This window comes from Astyanax mexicanus, chromosome 24, assembly GCF_023375975.1.
Source record: "Astyanax mexicanus isolate ESR-SI-001 chromosome 24, AstMex3_surface, whole genome shotgun sequence".
In the NCBI taxonomy this organism is placed as follows: Eukaryota; Metazoa; Chordata; class Actinopteri; order Characiformes; family Acestrorhamphidae; genus Astyanax; species Astyanax mexicanus.
The window spans coordinates 16,622,046-16,646,509 of record NC_064431.1 but is presented as its reverse complement, the minus strand read 5'-3'; the positions used below and the strand labels follow the sequence as shown (position 1 = coordinate 16,646,509).

At 36.0% G+C, this 24,464-nt stretch overlaps 1 protein-coding gene across 1 annotated transcript; it reads left to right on the top strand.

Annotated features, from left to right (window-relative positions):
* Positions 1–1,273: 1,273 nt before the first annotated feature.
* avil (advillin) lies at positions 1,274–23,456 on the top strand. Its single transcript, XM_022682619.2, has 20 exons — positions 1,274–1,766; positions 4,050–4,137; positions 4,954–5,028; positions 5,981–6,177; positions 8,159–8,267; positions 8,448–8,558; positions 9,508–9,713; positions 10,962–11,040; positions 12,298–12,396; positions 13,660–13,813; positions 14,896–14,996; positions 16,594–16,731; positions 17,575–17,733; positions 17,881–18,060; positions 19,361–19,512; positions 20,077–20,221; positions 21,119–21,307; positions 22,373–22,438; positions 22,530–22,649; positions 22,988–23,456. Exons 2-20 carry the CDS (start codon positions 4,078–4,080, stop codon positions 23,099–23,101), a joined length of 2,454 nt encoding a protein of 817 aa, XP_022538340.2. The 5' UTR covers positions 1,274–1,766; positions 4,050–4,077; the 3' UTR covers positions 23,102–23,456.
* The last annotated feature ends 1,008 nt before the right edge of the window (positions 23,457–24,464 follow it).

The window sequence follows — 24,464 nt, the reverse complement described above, 5'->3', positions numbered from 1 at the left end:
ATTAAATATGCCCTCCAATTAGTACAATATAGTTAAATTAGTATGTAATGCAATATATCTTAAATAATCTGTTTACATGGTAATTGTATTGTTTAACTAGATATAACATCTGGGGTAAAGGTATACCTAAAATCCTGTAGAATCTATGTAACATTTTCACCATTACTTTCTTTTCATGACCCTACAACCTTCAGCTCACCTTCCCTGAGATGACTTTAAAGAAACAATGATGTAATTTGTAAATAACATGTTGTCTACAATAATTTGGCAGTCAAATAACCCTTCGCTCTATTCATCCACTGTTCTCAGAGCTCCATTGTGGCACATCTCTGTCTATCTCTGTATCTGGAGAACCTTTAGAACAAAATCAGAATCAGCCAGAATATTTACTAACGTAAAATTAACTACAACTGAGACTAAATAACTAGATACCTATAACTATAAAAATATCAAATTGATTTCCAAAAGTATGTAAACACCAACACTTTTGACTGAGTTCATCTCATACCTTAACTCTGATTGAGTTAATCTCAGGCAAACACCAACTCTGACACAAACAAACCCCCACTCTAAACAAGTTCACCTCAAACAATCCCTCACTCTATAACAAGTTTTTTTTCTTCAAACAAACCCCCACTCTAAACAAGTTTTTTTTCTTCAAACAAACCCCCACTCTAAACAAGTTCATCTCAAACAAACCCACCTCATCTCATACCCCAACTCTAAATGAGATCATCTTAGACAAACCCCCACTCTGAACAAGTTTGTCTCAAACAAACCCCCACTCTGATCGAGTTTGTCTCAAACAAACCCCCACTCTGAACAAGTTCATAAAAAAAAAAAAAAACACCTCATCTCATACCCCAACTCTAAATGAGAAAATCTTGGACAAAGCCCCACTCTGAACGAGTTTGTCTCAGATAAACTCACCTCATCTCATACCTCAACTCTGAATTACTTAATCTAAAACCAACTCCCACTCCGAACAGGTTTGTCTCAAACAATCCCCCACTCTGAACAAGTTAATCTCAAACAAACTCCCTAATCTCATACCCCAAGTCTAAATGAGTTTATCTCAGACAAGCTCCCATTCAGAACGAGTTTGTCTCAAACAAACCCCCACACTGAACCCCCCCCCCCCTCATTTCATATCACAACTCTAAATTAGTTAATCTCAGGCAAACTTCCACTCTAAACAGGTTCACCTCAAACAACCCCCCCCCCCCCCTTAAACAATTATTTTCTAAAGCAATCCCACACTCTGAACATTACATCTCAAACAAACCCACCTTATCTCATTCCCCAACTCTAAACTAGTTAATCTCAGGCAAACTCCCACTCAGAACGAGTCTGTCTCAAATAAATCCCCACTCTGAATGAGTTTATCTCAAACAACCCCCACCCCCACACTGAAACCCCACCTCAATTCTGAATATTATGTGAAGTTGTCTGTAAATAATGTCACTGTTCCTGATTTTGCAGGTGATTTGAATGCTACTCAGTGCTGACATTGGCTTGATTTGCCTTCTGACTCTATCGCTGCTTCTGTCTTCCTCCTGATTGGATCAACAGATAGATGGGTTCCAGTTCATGCAAATGTAATCAAATCCAGACTCTGAGACTCTGTTACAGAGGAGGAAGAGGAGGAGGAAGAGCCGGCGGTGACACACTGTTCACCCGCCTGTGCCTAGTGAGGAGCGCCCATCAGAAAACTCACCTCGACTTTTGTCCAATTAAGATCTGCAATCAAACATTTCAAATCTCAGGTATCTCTCACTTTAACCATCTCTGTGACCTTTAATCTAGATAGTTTCTGGTTTGTATCTCTGGTGGAGGTCAGATTTGGTGGGACCAGTGGGGTGAAGGGGCAGCATTGGTGGGCTATAGCCTCCATCCTGCAGTTTATGTATTATTCCAGATAAAAAAGATTCTCTGTGTTCTTAGTAATGTTGCTGAATTGATAGTTAATGTATTTTATTTTGTGAACATAGAACTATTGGTACCATTATATCTTTTTAAGGCTCAATCAACTTAAATAAAAATGTTGGATTCTTTATACACTGAAAAAATGATGTGTACAATTTTATTTAAAAAGGTTCGCAACTTTCTGTGAACTGAAATTCAGTCAATCCTTTCTTTTTGTAAAATTTACTTTACTTTACTTGCTCTGCATACAATATTACCTAATTACAATTACTTAATTTATACAATATTACTCAAATAATTTATGACACATAATATATTATAATTCCTGATTTTTTTTATATTTTTAGTGAAAACACACATTATTACCCTGTCTCAACACATGGATGGCATGTAATACATTCTTTTTAGTATACTAAAACTAAAAAATAATGTATTATATGCCATCCATGTGTTTAGATGGTGAGACTTGGTCTGTTTACAAAATAAATCTTTGAGATTATGTAAATATTTGAATGTGTGTTTTAACTAAAAAAAAAATTAAATCATTATCATTCAATAATATTGCATAAATGAGATCACTGTAATTACGTAATATTGTATGCAGAAATTAAGTAAAGGTTACTAAAAGAAAGGATTGATTCAGCAAAAATAAATTAAGTAAAGTTTACAAAAAAGAAAGGATTGACTGAAGTTCAGTTCACTTATTTACTCTGTGTAACATTTAAGTCTTGAAACCAAGTTGAAGTTACTTAAAGTTATCTGAAATTAAATTTACTTAAAAAAAAGCAAATGCAGAGAGTTGCGGAACCATTTTTAAGTAAAATTTACACTACATTTTTTTCAGTGTAGTGTAGAATTAAATATTGTATGCTGATCTGCAGTAATAAATACAAGATATATTTCTGATCCAAATTCAGAGTGAGATTTATTGATTAATGGAGTGACTCAGAATTTGATGTCCATTTAGATCTAACCCAACCTTCATTTTTAATGATGCTGAATTTGTACTTTTATAAACGTATGAGACTATTCTTAAAATTTCAGATGTTCTGTATAAATAAACATGTATTTAACCTGATTCATGGTAGAGGTGTATAGATAGAAATATCGAGATACAGTATGTTCTCCATAAATAGTGTGATAAACACTGTTATTGTGATAAACAGTGTACTTTTTGCATTTTGAGAAATCAGATTTATCCAGATTCTTGCTTGTTGCTGTAAATGACCTGCAGGTCAGTTTCCTTCTCAAAATTGCTGGACACATCCAGGTAGCTGCGCAATAAAAATAGCAATCTGCCAAATCCAAAGTGCACCTGACTCTTAAAGGGAATCGCAAATGACACAAGCTAATGGATTTTTTTCATGTTATGCCCCAATACACACCATAATTAATACAAAAAAAATTGTACATACTTTTAGCACATTTTAAGGTGCACAAATTGCACTTTTCCCACCGTTGTGAAAGCAAAGACACACTGACACGCCCTAAATGAAGCTGTGCTGTGCATGGTTAAAGGCATGACTAAAGATCGCTAAAATAGGGCCCCAGTATTGGTTGAACCATAAATAGGTTCTCTGTATCAGAAGGCTAAGCATCTCTCATGTTTCTAATGGTTATATACAGAATCAGAATCTGTTCCAACTAAAGAACTAAAGAACTTAAGTGTAAAAACTACAAATATTATTCTGTATGATTCCCAGAACATCACCCCTGATCTGCTTTATTCATTCTACATTCTACAGTAAATGTGTGTGACTGGGACAGTTCTGTTTGAATACGGATGTGCGAGCAGGAAATCTTCATATATGCAAATACCCTCTCTTCCAGAGGAAGAGATGAGGCTCTATTCTGAATCTGTGGGTAGGAGGCCATAAATAACTGGAAAAATTAAAATGATTATTATTATTTTTAGCAAGGCCTTTAGGTAGGTATGTCACTATAGAATGTCAATAATATAATTTTCTGCTTTTATTTCAAGGACAACATATTAGGACCAAATGATTTAGAACCAAATCATTTATTATGGTGACCGGCCTACAGTTAGAGGTTAAACTTGTCTCACACTGTTATTAGAAACCAAATCAAATTCAGAAATGACTGTGTTTACATTCTGTTCTCAGGCCAGGATCTAGAACCCACTAATGAACCATGGAGCAGACCTTCAGAGCCGTCAATCAAACCCCCGGCATCCTCATCTGGAGAATCGAGGTGACAGTTACACCGACAAAGTGTCATATCTTGGGCTGTAGGGTGTCAATATATAAATATATATATTTCACTGCTGTCCAATGAAAAACAAGTATCTTCATTTTTGCCAATTTTTAGTTTAGTACATAATTTAAACACACAAACTGTCCCTTACAGTGTGCAAAAAAAATCTTGATGAACGTTCCAATAAAATACTTCAAAAACTATTTTTACATTAACTTCGTTTGAAAGTTTAGAAGGTTTTTTCTCTCTGCTGTAAAGTTGCTGTTTTTAAGATATTTGTTTTTCATTGTACAGCTGCAATATATATTCAGATATCTTTATATTATACCTCTTTATATTATAAAAATATTACTTTAAAATGATGTACTGTTAATGCTCAAACTGAAGCTAAGCTAATTACATACACACCAATAAGCAAATTATGACCACCTTCCTAATATCGTCACTGTCCAATGAAAAACACTTCCAAAACAGCAACTTTACAGGAGAGAGAAATTTATTTCAGGTAATTTTGAAGAGTTTCTATTGGTCTGTTCATCAAGAAATTTTGGCATGGTGTAGTGAACTTTTCATAGGACAGCAAAATGCTGCTACTCCATATGCTCTCCATTATACACATTTACCTTCATCTGTTCTTAATGTTTTGGCTAATCTGTCTAATTATTTTTTTAAATTGAATTACTTTATAAATGACAGATATTTTTGCTTTTTACCCTGAAAAGATGATTTTTATTGTATGTCTGTTTTTTACTGTTATTGTCTATGTAACATTAAAAGCATTCCTGTTTCTGTTTGCTTTTATATGTTAATCAGAAAATGGAGCTGGTTCTGGTTCCGGAAAAATCATATGGGAACTTTTATGAGGGTGACTGCTACGTTCTGCTGTGTGTAAGTTCCTAAGGGTATCAAGAACAATTCTCTTAAGTTAAATGATCGTTTAATGCCTAGTTTAATTATTTTATCATTTAGTACACTTTTTAAAATAAAGGTTGTAAGTATTTCTAAACATTTTACACATGAAAATGTGAACCTAGCTCGGTGTGTTTCTTGCATTGTATTCTGTACACTGAAGTTCACTGTAGTTTCGCGACTGGGTGCACTAAAGGACTTTACTACAACCTGTCATCATCACCTATGTGGGTGGAATCTCCCTTTACTTCACACTGATTGGATTGTGGACAAGCATGATGTTATCTATCTGACAAGTTGCCTTTTTCAGGTGTTGTGCCAAATTCTGCCTTCCTTCTTGAATGACTCCCATCAGCAGATTAAGTGTAACAGACTCCACTCAGACATTGTAAATAAGGCTTAATCTACGGTTACAGTAGATACATGAATCAGCAGCATAGTCTGTTGCACCTATACTGCTGCATGATGCGCCTGCACACCAAGGGATGTCAGATTTCAGCACAACACCACTTTTTATTTTTCTTCTTCCGTTGTTTAATGGGTGAAGACAGACTGAATCAAATTTCTTTAATTAGTCTGAAAATCCAAACTGTTAAAAAAATGTGTTCACACTGCAAATGAACCGGATCATGATTCAGCTGATCTGGACCCAGACCTCCTCTTTTGGTCGGACCAATTTTTTGAAATGGTTTGCAGCACCCTTTATGAAGTGTTGGTTCTGTAAATTAGAACTCAGCTTTATTACAGACAAGAACTATCCATTAATCTATCCATCAGGTGCTCAGTGTTTGCATTGTTTATTCTGCCACAGTCTGTGTGTGTGTATTTGTGTGTGTGTGTGTGTTTTGCATGTGTTTTGAATGGTCAAATATGACACAGAAAAATAATGGCTAATCCCTCCCCTCTTCATCACTCCTTCTCTCTCTACTAGACTAAAAAAGTGGGCGGGTCCCTGTCGTACGACATCCACTACTGGATTGGTTCTGAGTCGTCTCAGGATGAGCAGGGGGCTGCTGCGGTGTACACCATCCAGCTGGATGACTTCCTGGGCTCAGCTCCGGTCCAGCACCGGGAGGTCCAGCACCACGAGTCCAGCTCCTTCTGCGGCTACTTCAAACAGGGCATCATGTGAGAGATCATATAGCCTCTCTGTATTTAACTACCTTCACACTGGGGTTGAGGGAGTGGGATTGGAACAATCTACACACGTACAATTGTTTGCATAATATTTATGTTATTATTATTTGATTCAAAAATGCAATCATTTATTATTATGTTTATTTATTATTAATTTAATGAACAATTAAATTTGTCTAATGCAACAAGTGCAGCTCGATATCAGGGAGGTCCTCTGAGATATTTTGGCATTTTCTTTTCTGTACAATAAGTGGCATTTAATTGGTTAAAGGGCCACTTAACCCTTTCTCCACCACCATCCCCATCTATTTATATATATATAAAAAAAACACACACACACACATGGATAACTCGCACTGGATAAACATAGGATTATACTTCAGAAATGAATACTGAGAAATAAAGCAACAAATAAGTCAGCAAAAAGAACTGTGAAAGAAACCTCTCACACATTCACCCGGACATTTCCCGCATCAGGCGTACGTGGGTATCCCCTCTGTTTTTTTTTTTGAAAAACTGTGGGCTGTGCTTAGAGTTAGCGAGGCAGCAGCAGCCTGCAGGGGTCGGTATCATTAATTGACTGATCTGCATATTATACATACAAAAGTACGTATTAATGTCATTCTCGCCTATAGCAGAGTTGAACCTGTGAGGACACTGCAGAGACAGAAATAAGCCTTATAACAGTGTTTTTTAAAGGTTAGGAAAGGTTTCTAAAATGTTAAGCAGGTCTGGTATGTTTTATTACTTCAAAGGAACACATTTTAGCTATTAATGGAAAAAATATGGATTAGGGTCTACTGGCTCTTTAATAGAATTTGGCCTCTGGTGCTACAGAAACATTGAAACAGTTTTAGCCAATTTACCTGGTTCTAAGGGTGGGACCACAAGGGCATTGGCCCTAGCTCAAATCTCATTGGCCCCCTGAAGTGCCCCTGTTCTGTTACTCATCCAACCTTTGCGGAAAAGGAATAATCGGATTATAGATGTATGCAATTTTAATGCCCAAACATTAGTCCAGTGTGATTAAAGCTTTAGTTCATGTAAAAAGTAAAAAGCTTTTAAAAATGAATAAAATGCTGCATTTTCTCACATGCTGTGTGTGTTTAAGAGCAATTCATCTATGTACAGTAAAAATGCAAGTAAAATTGGGAAGAAGATTTTTAATTATTTTGAGTTAATTATTTTGTGCCATACCTTTTACACAAAACTATAAAATCTGTAATCAAAATTGTAGATCATGCAGCTCTGGAAAAAAAAAAGAGTAAACAAAGAAAACAATATATCATATATCCATAAAGTTTCAGAGTTCAGAAAGCAATATTTTGTGGAATAACCTTGGTTTTTATTCACAGTTTTCATGCATCTTGGCATGTTCTCTTCCGCCAGTCTTACACACTGCTTTTGGATAAGTTTGTGCCACTCCTGGTGCAAAAATTCAAGCAGTTCAGCTTGGTTTGATGGCTTGTGATCAACCATCTTCCTTTTGATTATATTCCAAGTTTTAATTAGGTAAAATCAAGGAAAAACATCATAATTAAGTGGTCTCTTTTTCAGAGCTGTAGATGTATAGAAGCAAAATCCACAAAAAATCCTTAATGAAAGCAAAGACTACCAAAATCTAAACACAAATAATATCAAATGACTGTAAAGAATAATAAACTAACCAAGAATATTTTAAAATAGATATTGTATATATTTGTTTCTGCTTTCAATTTGCAACATAAACTTTTATCTTTTTGTGTAAAACCTATTAGACCTGCTACTGCTAGTCACAAGTGATACTCCCAACAATAGGAGGGTAAAGACCAGCCCATGCCTCTTTTACTACATGTGATAACCAATGATAACAATGAAGCAGGCAGCATCACTACACACTCGGAGGAAAGTGTCTTATACCCAGCTCTGATGCAGTCATATGAGTCGGATGAATAAAATAAAATAAATTAAATTAACATTTTTTGTATTTTAGATATAAAAAGGGTGGAGTGGCGTCGGGAATGAGGCACGTTGAGACGAACAGCTCAGATGTTCAGAGGCTGCTGCAGGTGAAGGGGAAGAGGAAGGTGACAGCTAAAGAGGTGAGGAGAATAATCTACAGATAAGCACTGCTGATCACACAAACACTGCACAGTAGAGGAAATAAGATGTTTGAAATATTTTTTTGACTAGTTAAGATCCCTACACCCAGCAATACAGGACAAATCTGAATAATAGAACTTTTTTAATGGGTGGATTATTTTTGTTTTGTTGTGTTTAAGGTGGAGATGAGCTGGAACAGCTTCAATCTGGGTGATGTTTTTCTGTTGGACATCGGAAAGACCATTATCCAGTGGAACGGGCCAGACAGCAACAAACAGGAACGAATGAAGGTACAGTATTTGTACTGTGGTATCCAGTGTTAATGAGGTATATATTTAGAGTATCTCACAAAAGTGAGTATACCCCTATTTTTTTTTTAAATAAATATTGTATCATATCTTTTCACATGACAATACTAAATATATGTCACTTTGATACAATGTAAAGTAGTCAGTGTACAGCTACAGTATAACAGTGAAAATTTCACACACAGCCATAAAGATTCAAACCGCTGGCATCAAAAGTGAGTACACCTGTAAGTGAAATTGGCAATATTTTGTGTGGCCACCATTATTTTCCAGCACAGCCTTAAGTCTCTTGAACATGCCACTGGAATCCTCATCCACTTCCTCATGATGACCTTATGAAGCTAGTGTGGCTTTTTTGTGCATCAACTTCAGAAGAGGCTAGCTTCTAGAACAGTACCATGCAAAAGTTGATGCAGTGTGTGGAGTGTGGTCTGAACACTGCAGGCTAACCTCCCAATTCTTCAAGCTCTGCACCAATGCTGGCAGCACTCATGCATCTATTTTTTAAAGCCAACCTCTGTATATTACGCTGAAGAAATGGGCTCAACTTCTTTGGTCAAGCCTGACGAGGCCTGTTCTGAGTGGAACACCTGAGACCTTGTATCACTAACAGTCACATGATACCAGAGAGCGAAAATGGCTAATTGGGCACAATTGGGCCTCGCCATTTCACTTAGAACTGTACTCACTTTTGTTTCTAGTGGTTTAGACGTTAATGGCTGTGTATTGAGTTACACAGCACAGCAAATCTATATTGTTATATAGACAAGCTGCACGCTGACTACTTTACATTACGTTAAAGTATAATATCTTCAGTGTTGTCCCATTAAAAAGATATAAAATAAAATATTAACAAAAAGGGTCTACTCACTTTTGTGAGATACTGTATGTCAGTGAGTTTCCCATAATGCTGTTTTGTGTTGACCTGTAGGGGATGCTAATGGCGAAGGATATTCGTGATCGTGAGCGAGGTGGCAGGGCTGAGATCGGGGTGATCGAGGGCGATGCTGAGAAGAACTCTCCTCTTTTAATGGAGGCTCTGACCAGTATCATCGGTGAGCGACCCGCTAAACTGCCCAGCGGGACGTCAGACGACCAGGCTGACCAGCAGCAGATGGCCCAGGTCACTCTCTTCCAGTAAGTTTACAAGAAAAAGCTGTGTTTTTGTGTCTGTATTTGAATGAATCCTACATTTTTTATCAGTTTCTTTAATACAAAGATCGATTATTAATTAATTGATCTTATTATTTTGATTCAGTAACTATTATAGCAGAGCAATATGCAGAAAATATATATTATGATATATATTGAGAAACTCTACTTGAACATTACAAATTGGAATATAACAAATCTTATATATGTATGAATGTTATGATATACAGCTCTGGAAAAAAATAAGAGAGCACTTTATTTTCTGAATCAGTTTCTCTGATTTTTCTCTTTATAGGTATGTGTTTGAGTAAAAATGAACATTGTTGTTTTATTCTATAAACTATGGGTAACATTTTTCCCAAATTCCTAATAAAAATATTATCATTTAGAGCATTTATTTGCAGAAAATGAGAAATGGCTGAAATAACAAAAAAGATGCATTGCTTTCAGACCTCAGATAATGCAAAGAAAACAAGTTAAACAACATAATTATCTTGGCATGTTGTCTCCTCCACCAGTCTTACACACTGCTTTTGGATAACTTTATGCCACTCCTGGTGCAAAAATTCAAGCAGTTCAGATGGCTTGTGAACATCCATCTTCCTCTCGATTATATTCCAAAAGTATTCAATTTGGTAAAATCAAAGAAACGTATAATTTTTAAGTGGTCTCTTATTTTTTTCCAGAGATGTATGTAGGTGATTACAATATTAATAAGTTAATAAGTTAAAAGATCAGTTTATTGGGGAAGACTGTACATGAATGCTGAATTGGTGAAAAATCTGGTGATTGGGCAGACCAAAAAAGTGTTAAAGTCTGTAGTCTGGTGAAGAAACCCTTGCTACGTATGGATGAGCATTATCCTGATGAAAAAAGATCCTATATTAAGATGATTCAGGTCCAGTCCACAGTCCACGACACCACAGCAAACAAAACCAACAGTGGCTGGCTGATGGATGCTGGATACTGGGTACTTCTCTCAGTCCAATCAAGCGCGCTGTCTTAAACTCTGTCAACTAGCCAAAATGTCTTTTCTAGTGTACTGTAGAGGCATGTGTAGCAGTGTAGAAGTGTGTAGAAGTGAGGTAGCTTCTGAGAGCATGTTTATGGTGGGGGTGCATTACTTCTTGTCAATACACACTAGGTTCATAGAGCAAAAAAAATAGGTTTCCATGTGTTTGTACTATAATATGTGTAGTACTGGTACTATTACCATGTGTGTGTACTGTGCAGTGTCTCTGATGCTGATGGAGAAATGAAGGTCATGGAGGTTGCCACCAGACCGCTGGTACAGGATCTGCTCAACCATGATGTAAGTTACATTACATATCAGAACATTTGGCAGTCTCTTGTCGAATTAAAGTAGTATGTTTGTAAAGTAACATAACACTACCGTTCCTTTTTGCACTATAAGGCGCACTTAAAATCCTTCAATAAAAAAATGCCTTATGTGCACCTCAAGTTTTAACGAGCAGTAAAAGCCACTCCGCTGAAGTGCAGCGTTATAGTTTAATTCTGTAGTTTAGTTGTCCAGCACTGGCACTCGAGACTGGAGCAGTATTAGCATTAGCTGCTAACCGTGCAAAGCGCTAGCTCTTGGGCCGTACCGGGGTGAGTATTATCGGCTTGTACCCTGCTGCTAACCCTGGATAGCACTGCTGCAGCAGTATTAGCATTAGCCGCTAACCGCGCTAGCTCTTTTATCATTCTGAGGTAAGTATTATGGGCCTGTGGCCTGCTGCTAACCCCGGCTAGCACTGCCGGAGCACCATTAGCATAACCCACTGACCCTGTTAGCTATTTTACCACGGTTAGCTTTACCCGTTAACTGCGGTAAGCGCTAGTTAGCTTTTTCGCTTTTCAGAGGTGAGTATATCGGACTGTAGTCTGCATGTTTACTGTGTTAAAACAAGCTACGTAGGATGAACTGCTAGCTAATATCGCTCTGGCTTACCAGAACACTCAGGGTTCCTCAGTGTAGCTCTGTCGGGCTAGCCTAAGTGGAAATCTGGAAATCTAAGATTACTGTAAATAAACAGAAGCGCTTTACTTACCCAACTTAACAGTTTTCAGGAGATAAATCTGTTGATTAACATCCAGCTCTCATTTTAAATAATGTGCCTTATAATCTGGTGTGCCTTGTGTGTTAAAATAGACCCGAAAATAGATGTTTACTAAAAGTGCGCCTTATAATCCTGTGCGCCTTATAGTGTGAAACAATATGGTATTAAAAATAAAGGTTCTACAAAGGGTTCTTTAAGCAATACTACAGAAGAACAATTTATATAAAAGGTGAGAGTTTTTTTCACCCTGTAAACATTCATTATAAATTCAGCTCTTTTTAACAACTATGATTCTTACTTGAACACAAAGTGCTTCTACTACAGCATCGCATAAAAAACCCTTCATAGCTCCTTAACTTTAATGTAGTATATGGTTTACTGTTCTGAAATTTAAAAACAATGGACATAACTGCTGGATTGGATTTGGATCAGTATGTGGTTCTGGTTCTGTGTGTCTCTGAGCTGTAGAGGTGCTATATTCTGATCGGTACTTCACTGTGTTTCAGGACTGCTATATCCTGGATCAGGGCGGAGTTAAGCTGTTCGTGTGGAAGGGGAAGCGAGCCAACAAGGCCGAGAGACAGGCGGCCATGTCCAGAGCTCTGGTCAGATATTTATAATTATATACATTCACTCCACATCTATCTATTTAACAAGTTCTGAGGAGAGCAGAGAGTCCTAAGCATATTTTGTTAATGAACATCAATTACAGCTATTAAAAGCAACAGTTTGTAATAGACATATTATGTTAATAATATTTTTAACATATTTTGAGAAAATTATACTAAATTTATTTATCTGATTGACTGATTAGCCTTCTCTTGGCATATGGTTTATTGAGTTATAAGTGTTATAAACAGTTAATAAAACTGGTAATAAAACTTACTTAATTTTTTGTTGAAAGTTGAAAAAACAATATTAGTAATATTTGTAAACCATTTAAATATATATATATATATATATATATATATATATATATATTTTTTTTTTTTTCTATTTAACAATATAAGATACTCATCGTTTATAATACAAAACTAGACAGAACAATAGAAATTTAACAGTGTCGACTAAATTCAGAGTGTGGAATAAAACAAAGCGATAGAAACTCAAATTCTATAGTACAAAAATACAAACTCAACGGTTACAGTATTTTGTTGCTGTTCAATAAAAAAACGTAATTTTTGTTGATTTTTTAGTTTACCACATAATTTGAACTCACAAACTGTCCCTAACACTGTGTCAACATGTCTTGATGAATGGACCAATAGAAGTTCTTTAAAATGACTGAAGTAGTTGTTTTAGAGATACATGTTTTTTATTGAACAGCGATAATATACAGTAAGATAAATTGTATAAAAATATATAATTTAACTGTTATAGTACAGAAAATAGTACAAAATATTAGAAACTCAACTGTTACAGTACAGAAATAGGACATAACATTATAAAGTCCACAGTTATAATGAAAAAGTACAACTAATAGAGTCTTAGGAGAACAAAAATAGTAGAATAACACACAAACTGCAATTATAACACAAAATACTACAAATATTAGAAAATCAACTGTTACAGAACAAAACTGTAATAAATAATGAAAACAGTTATAGTACAATAATATTACAAAATTATTTAAAGTTGTAGTAAGTTGTAGTTAACAATAATTCTTACTTACTTACTTAATTCTTACTCTTCTGTACAGACCTTTGCAACAGTAGTTATTATCTAATATTTTTCATGTATTTTTAGTTTTGTCTTCTACAAGAATTCATTATTTTATTTTATTTCATTTCATTTTATGTGTTTATTTTCTTTTCTTCTGCCTTTTATTATTTTATTTAATTGTATTTAATTTACTGTTTCTCATGCAGGAATTCATTAAGCTAAAGGGTTATCCTCACACCACGAACGTGGAGACGGTGAACGACGGCGCTGAGTCTGCACTATTCAAGCAGCTTTTCCAGAGCTGGACCGTCCAAAACCAGACCAAGGGCCTGGGCCACACCCACACTGTGGGCAGAGTGGGTAAGTGGGTAACTCGGAGCAGGACGGGTGGGTGGGTGTATATGTGAGGGATAAGTGATAAAACATAGATAGGGTGAGCACAAATTATATGTAAGAGAGAATTCTGTTAAATATGAAATATTACACACCACAGCTGCACAATATTTTGTTTTAACATGTGCAATAGCCACATGCTTTTTATAAGACATTTTAAGAAATGACTGAAACAATTCTGTTGTTTTTTTCCCCTATTATACATATATCAATAATAACATAGTAACATAACTAGATATATAGATAGATAGATAGATAGATAGATAGATAGATAGATAGACAGACAGACAGATACTTTATTGATCCCCGAGGGGAAATTCTAGACATCCAGCAGCAGGTATGTACACAAAGTTACAAAAAGATAAGATATAAAATACATATAAATACAATAAAATAGAAAATAGAATGTACACTGTAAAAGTACAGTCTTTAGTGTGTGTGTAATGTAGAATGAAGGTAGTGCAGTTGAACACAATAGACAGTGAACACCAGCTGATGTGCATAAAGTGAGGATAACTGATGTCAGCCATACAGAAAGTGCAAATACAGTTATATAAATTAAAATTTATAAAAAATTAAATTTAGCAGTGCAAAAGATCAGTAAACAGTAGATGAATTAACTAGTGAATGAACTACTAGTGCACAATAGGGTAGAACTGTAATAATAGTGTTATAGACATCAGCAAGTCTGAGAGTGTGACCATAGATGGGGGTGTGTCCATGTGTGGCCAGAATTGCCGGAATTAAAAAGTGTCACAGAGTCTTCAGTTTGCTGTGCTGAGAGGAGTTGAACAGTCTTATGGCCTGAGGGACAAAAGACTTTCGGAGTCTGTCTGTGGAGCAGGACTGGGACAGCAGTCTGCCGCTGAATGAGCTCCTCTGCCTGGTGATGGTGCCGTGCAGAGGGTGGTGAACATTGTCCAAGATGTTCAGCAGCTTGCTGAGGGCTCTCCTCTAATAATAAACTAATAAAAAAATAAAAAATCTTTCAGTAAAGAATGCCCAAAGTAGGCTGATTATGTAATAATGTCTCCTCTCTCGTCTGTCAGCTAAAGTCTCTCAGGAGAAGTTTGATGCCTCTCAGATGCATGTGATGCCTGAAGTAGCAGCTCAGAACCGCATGGTGGATGATGGCAGTGGACAGCTCCAGGTACGGGTATCACTTTTAGCAGTAATAGAGATATGTAGTAGCGGAAAACAGAAGAACAACGTATAAAAGAACAGCAGACACATTATAAAAGAGATACATTTTTGGAAACTTTTTATAATACAGCCCGTGTTTTAGAGGTTAAGTACTGTGTACGTATTGAGTGATAACGGTAAAACACTGTACACTACATAATACAACCTGCTCCCTGTTGTTTCTGAGTACTTACTGAGTAAGTACTTTGTACTTAGAGAGTAAGAACAGTACAAATCAGGTGAGGTGTGGGTTTATTAACCATTAATATAAAACATTGTTGTTTCTGTGTATTAATGAATACATTTTCTTTAAAAAATGACTGTGTAGTAAAACAACTCCAAATGATCCAGAATGCAGCAGCACGTCTGGTCTTCAAACAGCCAAAACGGGCACATGTCACCCCGCTGCTCATTCAGCTCCATTGGCTACCAGTTGATGCTCGCATTAAATTCAAAACTCTTACAATCGCCTACAAGGTGATGACAGAACAGCTCCTTCCTACCTGCACTGATCACTCCTGAAGGCTTACGCTACCTCCCGGCCGCTGCGCTCCTCCAATGAACGTCGCCTCGCTTTACCAAACACAATTCACACAAAGCAATCCAGACTGTTCTCATACAGAGTTCCCCAATGGTGGAACAAACTACCCTCCACTACCAGATCAGGAGAATCTCTTGCTATCTTTAAGAGACTCCTGAAGACAGAGCTCTTCAAAGAGCACTTACTCTCCTAACACCTCTAACACACTAACAACTTCTAACCTCATTTCCTTCTTCCCCTCCTTTACTCCTCTATCCCATTATTTCCCTTCGACCTTCTTTAAGCCCTATCTAGAGATGTTTTACCTTTAACTTCTATTACTTTTGTACTTGACTATTGTAAGTCGCTTTGGACAAAAGCGTCTGCCAAATGTAATGTAATGTAAAATCTCAGCATTCCCGATTGTGTTATTGAAGATATATCAATATATTATTGTATTTTAGTCCTGACATTACAAACTTTGCGTGTTTTTTCCTGCTCCACCCTTGACAGTTTTAAAAGCATAAATCAAATTCTATATTTGTTCCAGCATTTAAGTATGAGTAGGACCCAATAAGTATTTTGTATTTACTGATTCATAGAGAACAGTTGCACCATAAATGTTGTGAAAGTACAAGGTAAGTTTCTGAAAGTTACCTAGTTGTTACACTCTTGTTCATGGTTGTACTTTATTTATACCTACAGTTAAGTAGCTGTAGGACCTATATATAGTATTTTGAATGTACTTGGTTCACCCAGAGAAGTTACACCATAAGTAAAGGGAATTTACCCTCTAAAACGCGGGCTGTATTATAAAGTGTTACCAAATTTTTTATTTATACAATAAAAAAATCACATTACAGAACATCAGGACATTAAGCATGGGTCTCGTTGTATTGATAAAATAATTAAAGGTTATTCTGCTGGTCTTTGCTTTGATGTGGCTCCAGTGTATAAGATGTAATAGTGGAATAATATGTTAAATCAGAATACGATGAAAATAAACTGGTTTAGTCTGTAATTATTTGTCTGTTCTCACTGTAAGATCTGGAGGATTGAAAATCTGGAGCTGGCTGAAGTCGACCCAAAAACGTACGGCTATTTCTATGGGGGCGACTGCTACATCATCCTCTACACCTACGAGGTCAACAGGAAGAAGAGCTACATTCTGTACATCTGGCAGGTACAACCTCATCCAATCAGCTTCCTGCATTATGAGATGTAGAATAATTATTCATAAATTATTTCACCATTACAGTCTGTAACATCCATTCACTAAGCTGCAAAGACAGCCCATTTTTATTTCACATTTTTGTATATATCCACCTGTTTTGGGCCTATTCCTATACAGCCTACAGCCGTTCAGCCCTAAAAAAGTAAAAAAAAATTATAACATTTGAATTCTGACTGAAAAAAATGGCTCATTTAGCAACAGAAGATTATCACTAATTAACTGGTAAACCAATTTGTAGGCCTGTTAAATGTTTTAATAAAAATATAAATTAATTGGACTTTTCTTGCTAAGTACATAGTCAATAAAAATGATTGAATTGGGGCTCCGAATGGTCCAGTGGGCTAAGCACTGCCACTATGATCAGGAGATCGTGGGTACGAATCCTGTTCATGTAGCTTGCCATCAGCTGCCGGAGCCCTGTGAGAGCACAATTGGTCTTGCTCTTGCTCTCTCTGGGTGAGTAGATTTCTTCCCTCATCACTCCAAAGGGTGATGTCACTCAACAAAATGCGTTTGTGAGCTGATGTATTAGAACCCAGTTGCTGCACTTTCCTCCGAGTGTGCTGTGACGCTACTCGGCAATGCTGTATCAGCAGCAGTTGGGAAAGAGGCGGTGGCTGACTTAACATCGTATCAAAGGAGGCATGTGCTAGTCTTCACCCTCCTGGTGTTGGGACATTCTTAGTGATAGGGGGAGTCCTAATAAGTGGGTTGGGTAATTGGCTCTGTAAAATAGGGGCGAAAATGGGATAAAAATTAGAAGTATACGTTTAATTGTCCTAATTTGTTCAGGGGCGACATGCCACCCAGGATGAGCTGGCAGCTAGTGCATTCCAGGCAGTAACTGTTGATCAGCAGTATGGTGGGGAGCCCGTCCAAGTGAGGGTCACTATGGGCAAAGAACCCCGTCACTTCATGGCCATTTTTAAAGGCAAGCTGGTCATTTTTGAGGTGAGTAAATATTAATTCATTCCTGGAAATGAACTAGACTTAAACAAAAGTTATGCATTCCAGTCGAAAACAATTTAAAACACTTTTATTAGTAAACAGGAAACAGCTAAATTATATATCTTTTAATAACCACACCTTCATTTTCAGGGTGGGACCTCCAGAAAAGGGGGCTTGGACCCAGAACCCCTCGTCCGTCTATTTCAGATCAGTGGTACAGATTCTACCAACACTAAAGCTATCGAGGTTCCGGCCCAGGCAGCATCGCTTAACTCAAACGATGTTTTCTTGCTGAAGAATCAGGGGACCATGTACCTGTGGTATGGAAAGGTGAGCTGCCGTGATCAAGTTTAATTGAGTTAGGTGTGATACAGTGCCTGTACTTTCACTAGAGTGCAACTCCTGCTCTTTTAATTAATTTAGATTATGATAAAGTACCTGAATTCTCATGTCAGGATTGACCCAGGTAGGGAGACGAGGAGACGACGTAAGTTCAAGTGCAAGTTAGAATTTAATAACTAAACAACAAATAAACAAGACGGGTAAACACGGAACAATGAAATGAATAAGAAAACCAACGTGATGTAAAACTAACATAAACAAACAAGAGATACTATAAAACTAGGTAGGATAAACTAAAACAGGGCAAGGGAATAAACTAGGGAAAACACAGGGAACTTAAAAATAACAAAGGATAAACAAAAGATATACAAAGATATACACTAAGGAGGGAACTAAGGAGCACGAGAGTAAACCAGAAGATAAATATAAACTACAAACAAAGAGGGAGGCTATACGAGGTAAACAAATAAATAATGTAACAAGACTATGAACAAAACAGAGCAGAGACAATAACAAAGAGTAAACAAGATAAACAAGGAACTATAACAAGACGGGATAAACAGAGAGCAGGAAACCAAGGAGCGCAGGAAAGAACACAAGAAACAGAGGTACGACAAACAACAGGGGTTAGTGCAAAGGCCGACGAAGGACAAGTGGCAGAGGAGGGCTATTTAACACACAAGGGAAGTGGAAACACCTGGGGCTAGGGGGCGGAGCTACAAATTGACACAGGTGGAAAAGTACTGGGACAGAACACAGGGGCACAGGTCACGTGGAACACACACAGGCACGAGGACAGACAGGACATGACATCTCACTTTAATACAATTCCTGCTCTTTTAAATGATTTAGATTATGATAAAGTACCTGCATTTTCACTTTAATACAATTCCTGCTCTTTTAATTGAGTTATCACACAGTACCCGTACTTTACATATAGTACATTTTTTGCTCTTTTATTTGAGTTAGATTGTGATACAGTGCCTGCATTTTCACTCTAGAACAATTCCTGCTCTTTTAATTGAGTTAGGTTGTCACACAGTACCCATACTTTACATATAGTACACAGTACCTGTACTTTCTCTATAGTATTTGTAATTTTAATTGAGTTAATTAAGAGTTTGAGTTAGATTGTGATACAGTAGTTTTTCTATAGTACAGTATATGCCCTTTTAATTGAGTTTAATTGAATTAGATTGTAATACAGTACCTGTATTTTCAGTATAGTGCTTTTGTTCTCTTGAGTTTGAGTTGAGTTAGATTGTGTAATACAACTCATTTTGTGCAGGGGTCGAGTGGAGATGAGAGGGCTATGGCTAAGGAGGTTAGCACGGTTCTCGGCCGCGGCTCGTTCTCAGCAGAGATTATGGCTGAGGGTCAGGAACCTGCAGAATTCTGGAACCTTCTAGGTGGAAAGGCACCATATGCCAATGACAAAAGGTAAATATAAAGGTAAAAAGGCTGAATGGGTGTGTCTGAACAGCTGAAGGCATAATAAAGGAATAATATGTTTATTTTATACAAATGAATGCTGATGTTCAGCAGCAACTACCAATCAGAAAGCAGGTTTCCGAATTCCCCCAAAACCCGCCTCCCGTCTTTCTCATATCCAAAATGCAATACAATTTAATTGTTTAGTTTAGTATTTGTAATTACTATTTTTCCCAGGGCCATTTCCCTCTAAAAATGTATTACAGTATTTTTTTTGTTAGTGAATGAATAAAGCCTGTATCCACTCATTTGCTGCGTAGCCAATGGCCGGCGTTTTATCATTTTCCTTGTGTATGCAGCGTTAGCAGTTTAGTTTTCATACATGGACTGTAGGCTTCAACAGTGTGTTTTATGACTTTGCCAGTATTTAAATTTCTTCATTTTAATAAAATGAGGAAAATGCAGTTTTCAGTGATTTAGGACTTTTAAACCTTAAAGCTTCCTGATGAATATAATATACACTTCATTACTGATCCAGTCTAACAGAAGCATCTTTGTTGTCTTCCACTAAAGGCTACAGCAGGTCGTTCAGGATCATCAGCCCCGCCTCTTCGAGTGCTCCAATAAAACGGGCCGCTTCATCGTTACGGAGGTGACAGACTTCACTCAGGATGACCTCATTGAAGATGATGTGATGCTTTTGGACACATGGGATCAGGTATATTGTATATGGATGTCTCTTATTCTTCACTTTGGGGGTCACAGATCTAGGTAAAGGTCATTTACAGTGTGTGAAACTACCTCCACCATGTTTAGAAGCTGTATTTTACCCTGGCTAGCTCTCAGTGTAAGTTTAACCCTCCTATTATGTTCATTTGTCAGAACCAGCAGTAGTGTTCCCAGGTCATATTGACCCATCGCATGTTTAAACATCCAAAAGATATCTTAAAAAAATTCTAACAAGAAGTGTAAATATTTCAATACTAACTCCATTGCTAATAATCAATAGTTAGTGCAATCATGTTCCTTACCTCTAACAGGTAATGGTTAAATTGGGATAATTCACAAAAAATACATGTTCAAACTTTTTTAATGTTTTCCTACTTTATTACTTTTAAAAAGCCCAACATATAAAACAATAGTTTTACATAACATTGAAACATATCATTGCAATTTTGTTTTTGTAGGCAGTATATTTGAGATGAACCATTTTCATATTATATGTTGATTGCACTAATTAAGGCAAGCAGAAGAAGTTTTATACTAAAAAATACTTTTAGCTCTTCTTCCTAGATCTTCAAACTTTAAAACGGGTCAGTTTGACCCAGAACATAACAGGAGGGTAAAGATGCTCTGCTTCTAACTGGTGCTCTATTACTCCACCTATAGGAGACTCAAAGGAGACTCACACCTCAGTACACATACACATATACTAGGAAACACACTGTCATATTACAGAAGCAGGGGACAGTCTTTTAGGCCTGTGTGTGCCTCGTTTGTAGCATTAGCCATAATTTGTGTACCAGTAATTTGACTGAAAATGATTCCCATGTAAAATCAATTCAAATCAGTTGGCTGTATTGGGCCAGTCCGTCTCACCGCTGGTCTGTTTCAGGTTTTCCTCTGGATTGGAAATGAAGCAAATGAAGTGGAGCGGAAAGAGTCTGTGGTCACGTGTCAGGAATACCTGCGGACCCATCCTGGAGCCCGCGACTGCGACACGCCCATTCTGCTGGTGAAGCAGGGGTTTGAGCCCCCCACATTCACCGGCTGGTTCACCGCCTGGGACCCTACCAAGTGGAGTGTGAGTTTGATCACATCGTATTGATTCTATAATGTCCTTTATTCAGAATTTACAGAAAATGATTAGTATATACTGCAGTTTCTCACCCTTGTAGAAGATACTGCAGATATTACTGTAATTAAACATTTACTGTACACTTTAGTTACAAACACAGTATTGATTGTATCGTAGATAAACAAGATCATCAAAACTAAGAATGAACACATGTGGAGTTTTATGTAATTAACAAAAAAGGTGAAATAACTGAAAACATGTTTTATATTCTAGTTTCTTCAAAATAGCCACCCTTTGCTATGATTACTGCTTTGCATACTCTTTGCATTCTCTCAATTAGCTTTAAAAGGTAGTCACCTGAAATGGTTTTCCAGCAGTCTTAAAGGAGTTCCCAGAGGTGTTTATCACTTGTTGGTCCCTTTGCCTTCTTCACTCTGTGCTCCAGCTCACCCCAAACCATCTGGATTGGGTTCAGGTCAGGTGACTGTGGAGGCCAGGTCATTTTTTGTTAAGTACATAAAACTCCACATGTGTTCATTCATAGTTTTGATGCCTTCAGTGAAAATTTACAATGTAAATAGTCATGAAAAAAAAGAAAACACATTGAATGAGAAGGTGTGTCCAAACTTTTGGCCTGTACTGTATATATGGAATAAAAAAATAAGAGACCACTTTAAAAGTTTATTTGAGTTGACCAAATTGAAAACTTCTGGAAAATAAATCAAGAGGAAGATGGATGATCACAAGGCATCAAACCAAACTGAACTGCTTGTATTTTTGCACCAGGAGTGCAGGCATAAAGTTATCCAAAAGCAGTGTGTAAGACTGGTGGAGGAGAACATACCAAAATAACCAGGGTTATTCCACCAAATATTGATTTCTGAACTCTTAAAACTTTATGAATATAAACTTCTTTTCTTTGCATTATTTGAGTTACAAAATGTGTGTAGAGCTGTATATGTTTGTATTATGTGTTTCTGACACATAAAAAAAATCCAACATATAATTTGCACTATTTGATTTATTTTTATTAATAAATCCTTAATAAATTATATTCATGTGTTGTGGCAGGATGGGAAGACATACGAGCAGCTGAAGGAGGAGCTGGGGGAAGTGACATCACTGGAAATAGTGACAGTATGATATCTTCAATAAAATGAAATACTTTTTTGCATTCTTACTGTAAAAATAAATGCACATGCAGTTCTGATTGTTGTTTACTGATCAGGAGATGAAGGTGAACCAGGTGAGTGAGGAGAATAAGACCTACCAGCTGTTTCCTTTTGAGGATCTGATCAATAAAAACGCAGACGAGTTACCGAAAGGAGTCAACCCATCTGAGCGGGAGGTGAGGAATCATACAGCACCGTCCAATAGGAAAATATTAGACTGAAACAGACTTTTAAACTAGAACAGTATATAGAATTGAAACTGAAGTTTAATCTTAAACTGGAATGAATAATGAATCAAATTTGTTTTTAACTAAACCTGAATTTTGAACTGACTGATTTTTGTTTTAATAAAACAAAATTCTTAAGTCTTAATTTACTCAACTTTTTAAACACTCATTTTTTTAATACTAACATTAAATTCGAGAAAATATTTTGGAACTGAATTGAATTTGAAGCTGATTGTCATTTTTAAATTATACAGATTTGTTTACCTAATATCTCTTCTCTTTCACAGAAACATCTCTCAGATGAAGATTTCCAGTTCATATTTGGAATGTCCAAAAATGAGTTTTCCAGTTTGCCGCAGTGGAAACAGCTAAATATCAAGAAGAAAAACAAGATGTTTTAAAATATGACTCTGAGTACATATTATAACGCTACTAGATCAGAAAAAACTCGTAAACTTGTAGAAACATATGTAACTACTGTAACTACCAATGGTTGCAAAGGTTGAGTACAACAAATGTGCCAAATAAAATGTAAGTGACTTTTTGTATAAAAAAAATAAAACATAAAGAAAATGCAGAACCACTTAAAAAATATTTTTTCACATGAAAGTTTAGAGTAGTAATTACACTTAATTTAAATAAGCATCATCAGCAGGCTAACTTTGTATTTGCTCTGTATAGATAAAACAGACTGGAAAAAAATCAAATGAAGATGTAGAAATGGTGTTGAATCTATTAAACATCTCGTGAAAATGATTTTTGTTCATTTTGTGTGCCGTGTGTGTCATAATATGTATCGCTTGGTATCAGCAATGAAGTATAAAGGGTGATTTTTTTTGACACCCCTGCCCTGTTAGTAATGAGTAGCTATATTAAAATTAAATTAATTACATTACATTGAATTAGAGAACAATGCAAAATTTTAACATGAGTCACTTGCTATAATGGACATTATAATTCTATATAAATTGTCTGGATGATATATGGTCTCAGACATAATTGCGAGGCCATGTTGTACCACTGATACAATAATAACATGATAAAGAAATAATGCTTTGATTAATATTATGTATTTATTGGAACTGGAATATAAAACGTTTAAATATCCGAAATGTATAAAAAATAACATAAACAAAACACTGTTTTTAAACAAAGTTTTTTACGTTATTAGGTTTTTATTTTTATGTAAACATATTGGGCAATATTGAGGTCATGTTCATGTATTGTATCCTAAATCAGTAACATAATTATTGTAACAGGCCTACATATACAAAAATTCTTTTTTAAACATGAATCATATTTTGGATTATTTAACACTTTATATACATAATTCCATATGTGTTCCTTTATAGTTATATTATTTATAGTTATAGTTTATAGTTATAGATATTTTTTATATTAATCTACAATATACAAAATAATAATAAAAAGAAAAAAACACTGAATTAAATAAATATATTTAAACATTTTATAATAAAAAACATTTGTTAACCTATTTAACATACTTTAGTAGAATACCAGTTTAAAACATTTCTTATTTTAACATGAGTCACTTGTTATAATGAACATTATAATTCTATATAAATTGTCTTGATGATATATGATCTCAGAAATAATTGCCATAAAAGAATTTATTGTCATTTAAGGCCATGTTGTGGCACTGAAATAATGATAACATGATAAAGTAATAATGCATTGATTTACATTATTTATTTATTGGAACTGGAATATAAAACATGTTTAAATATTCTACATTTATGAAAA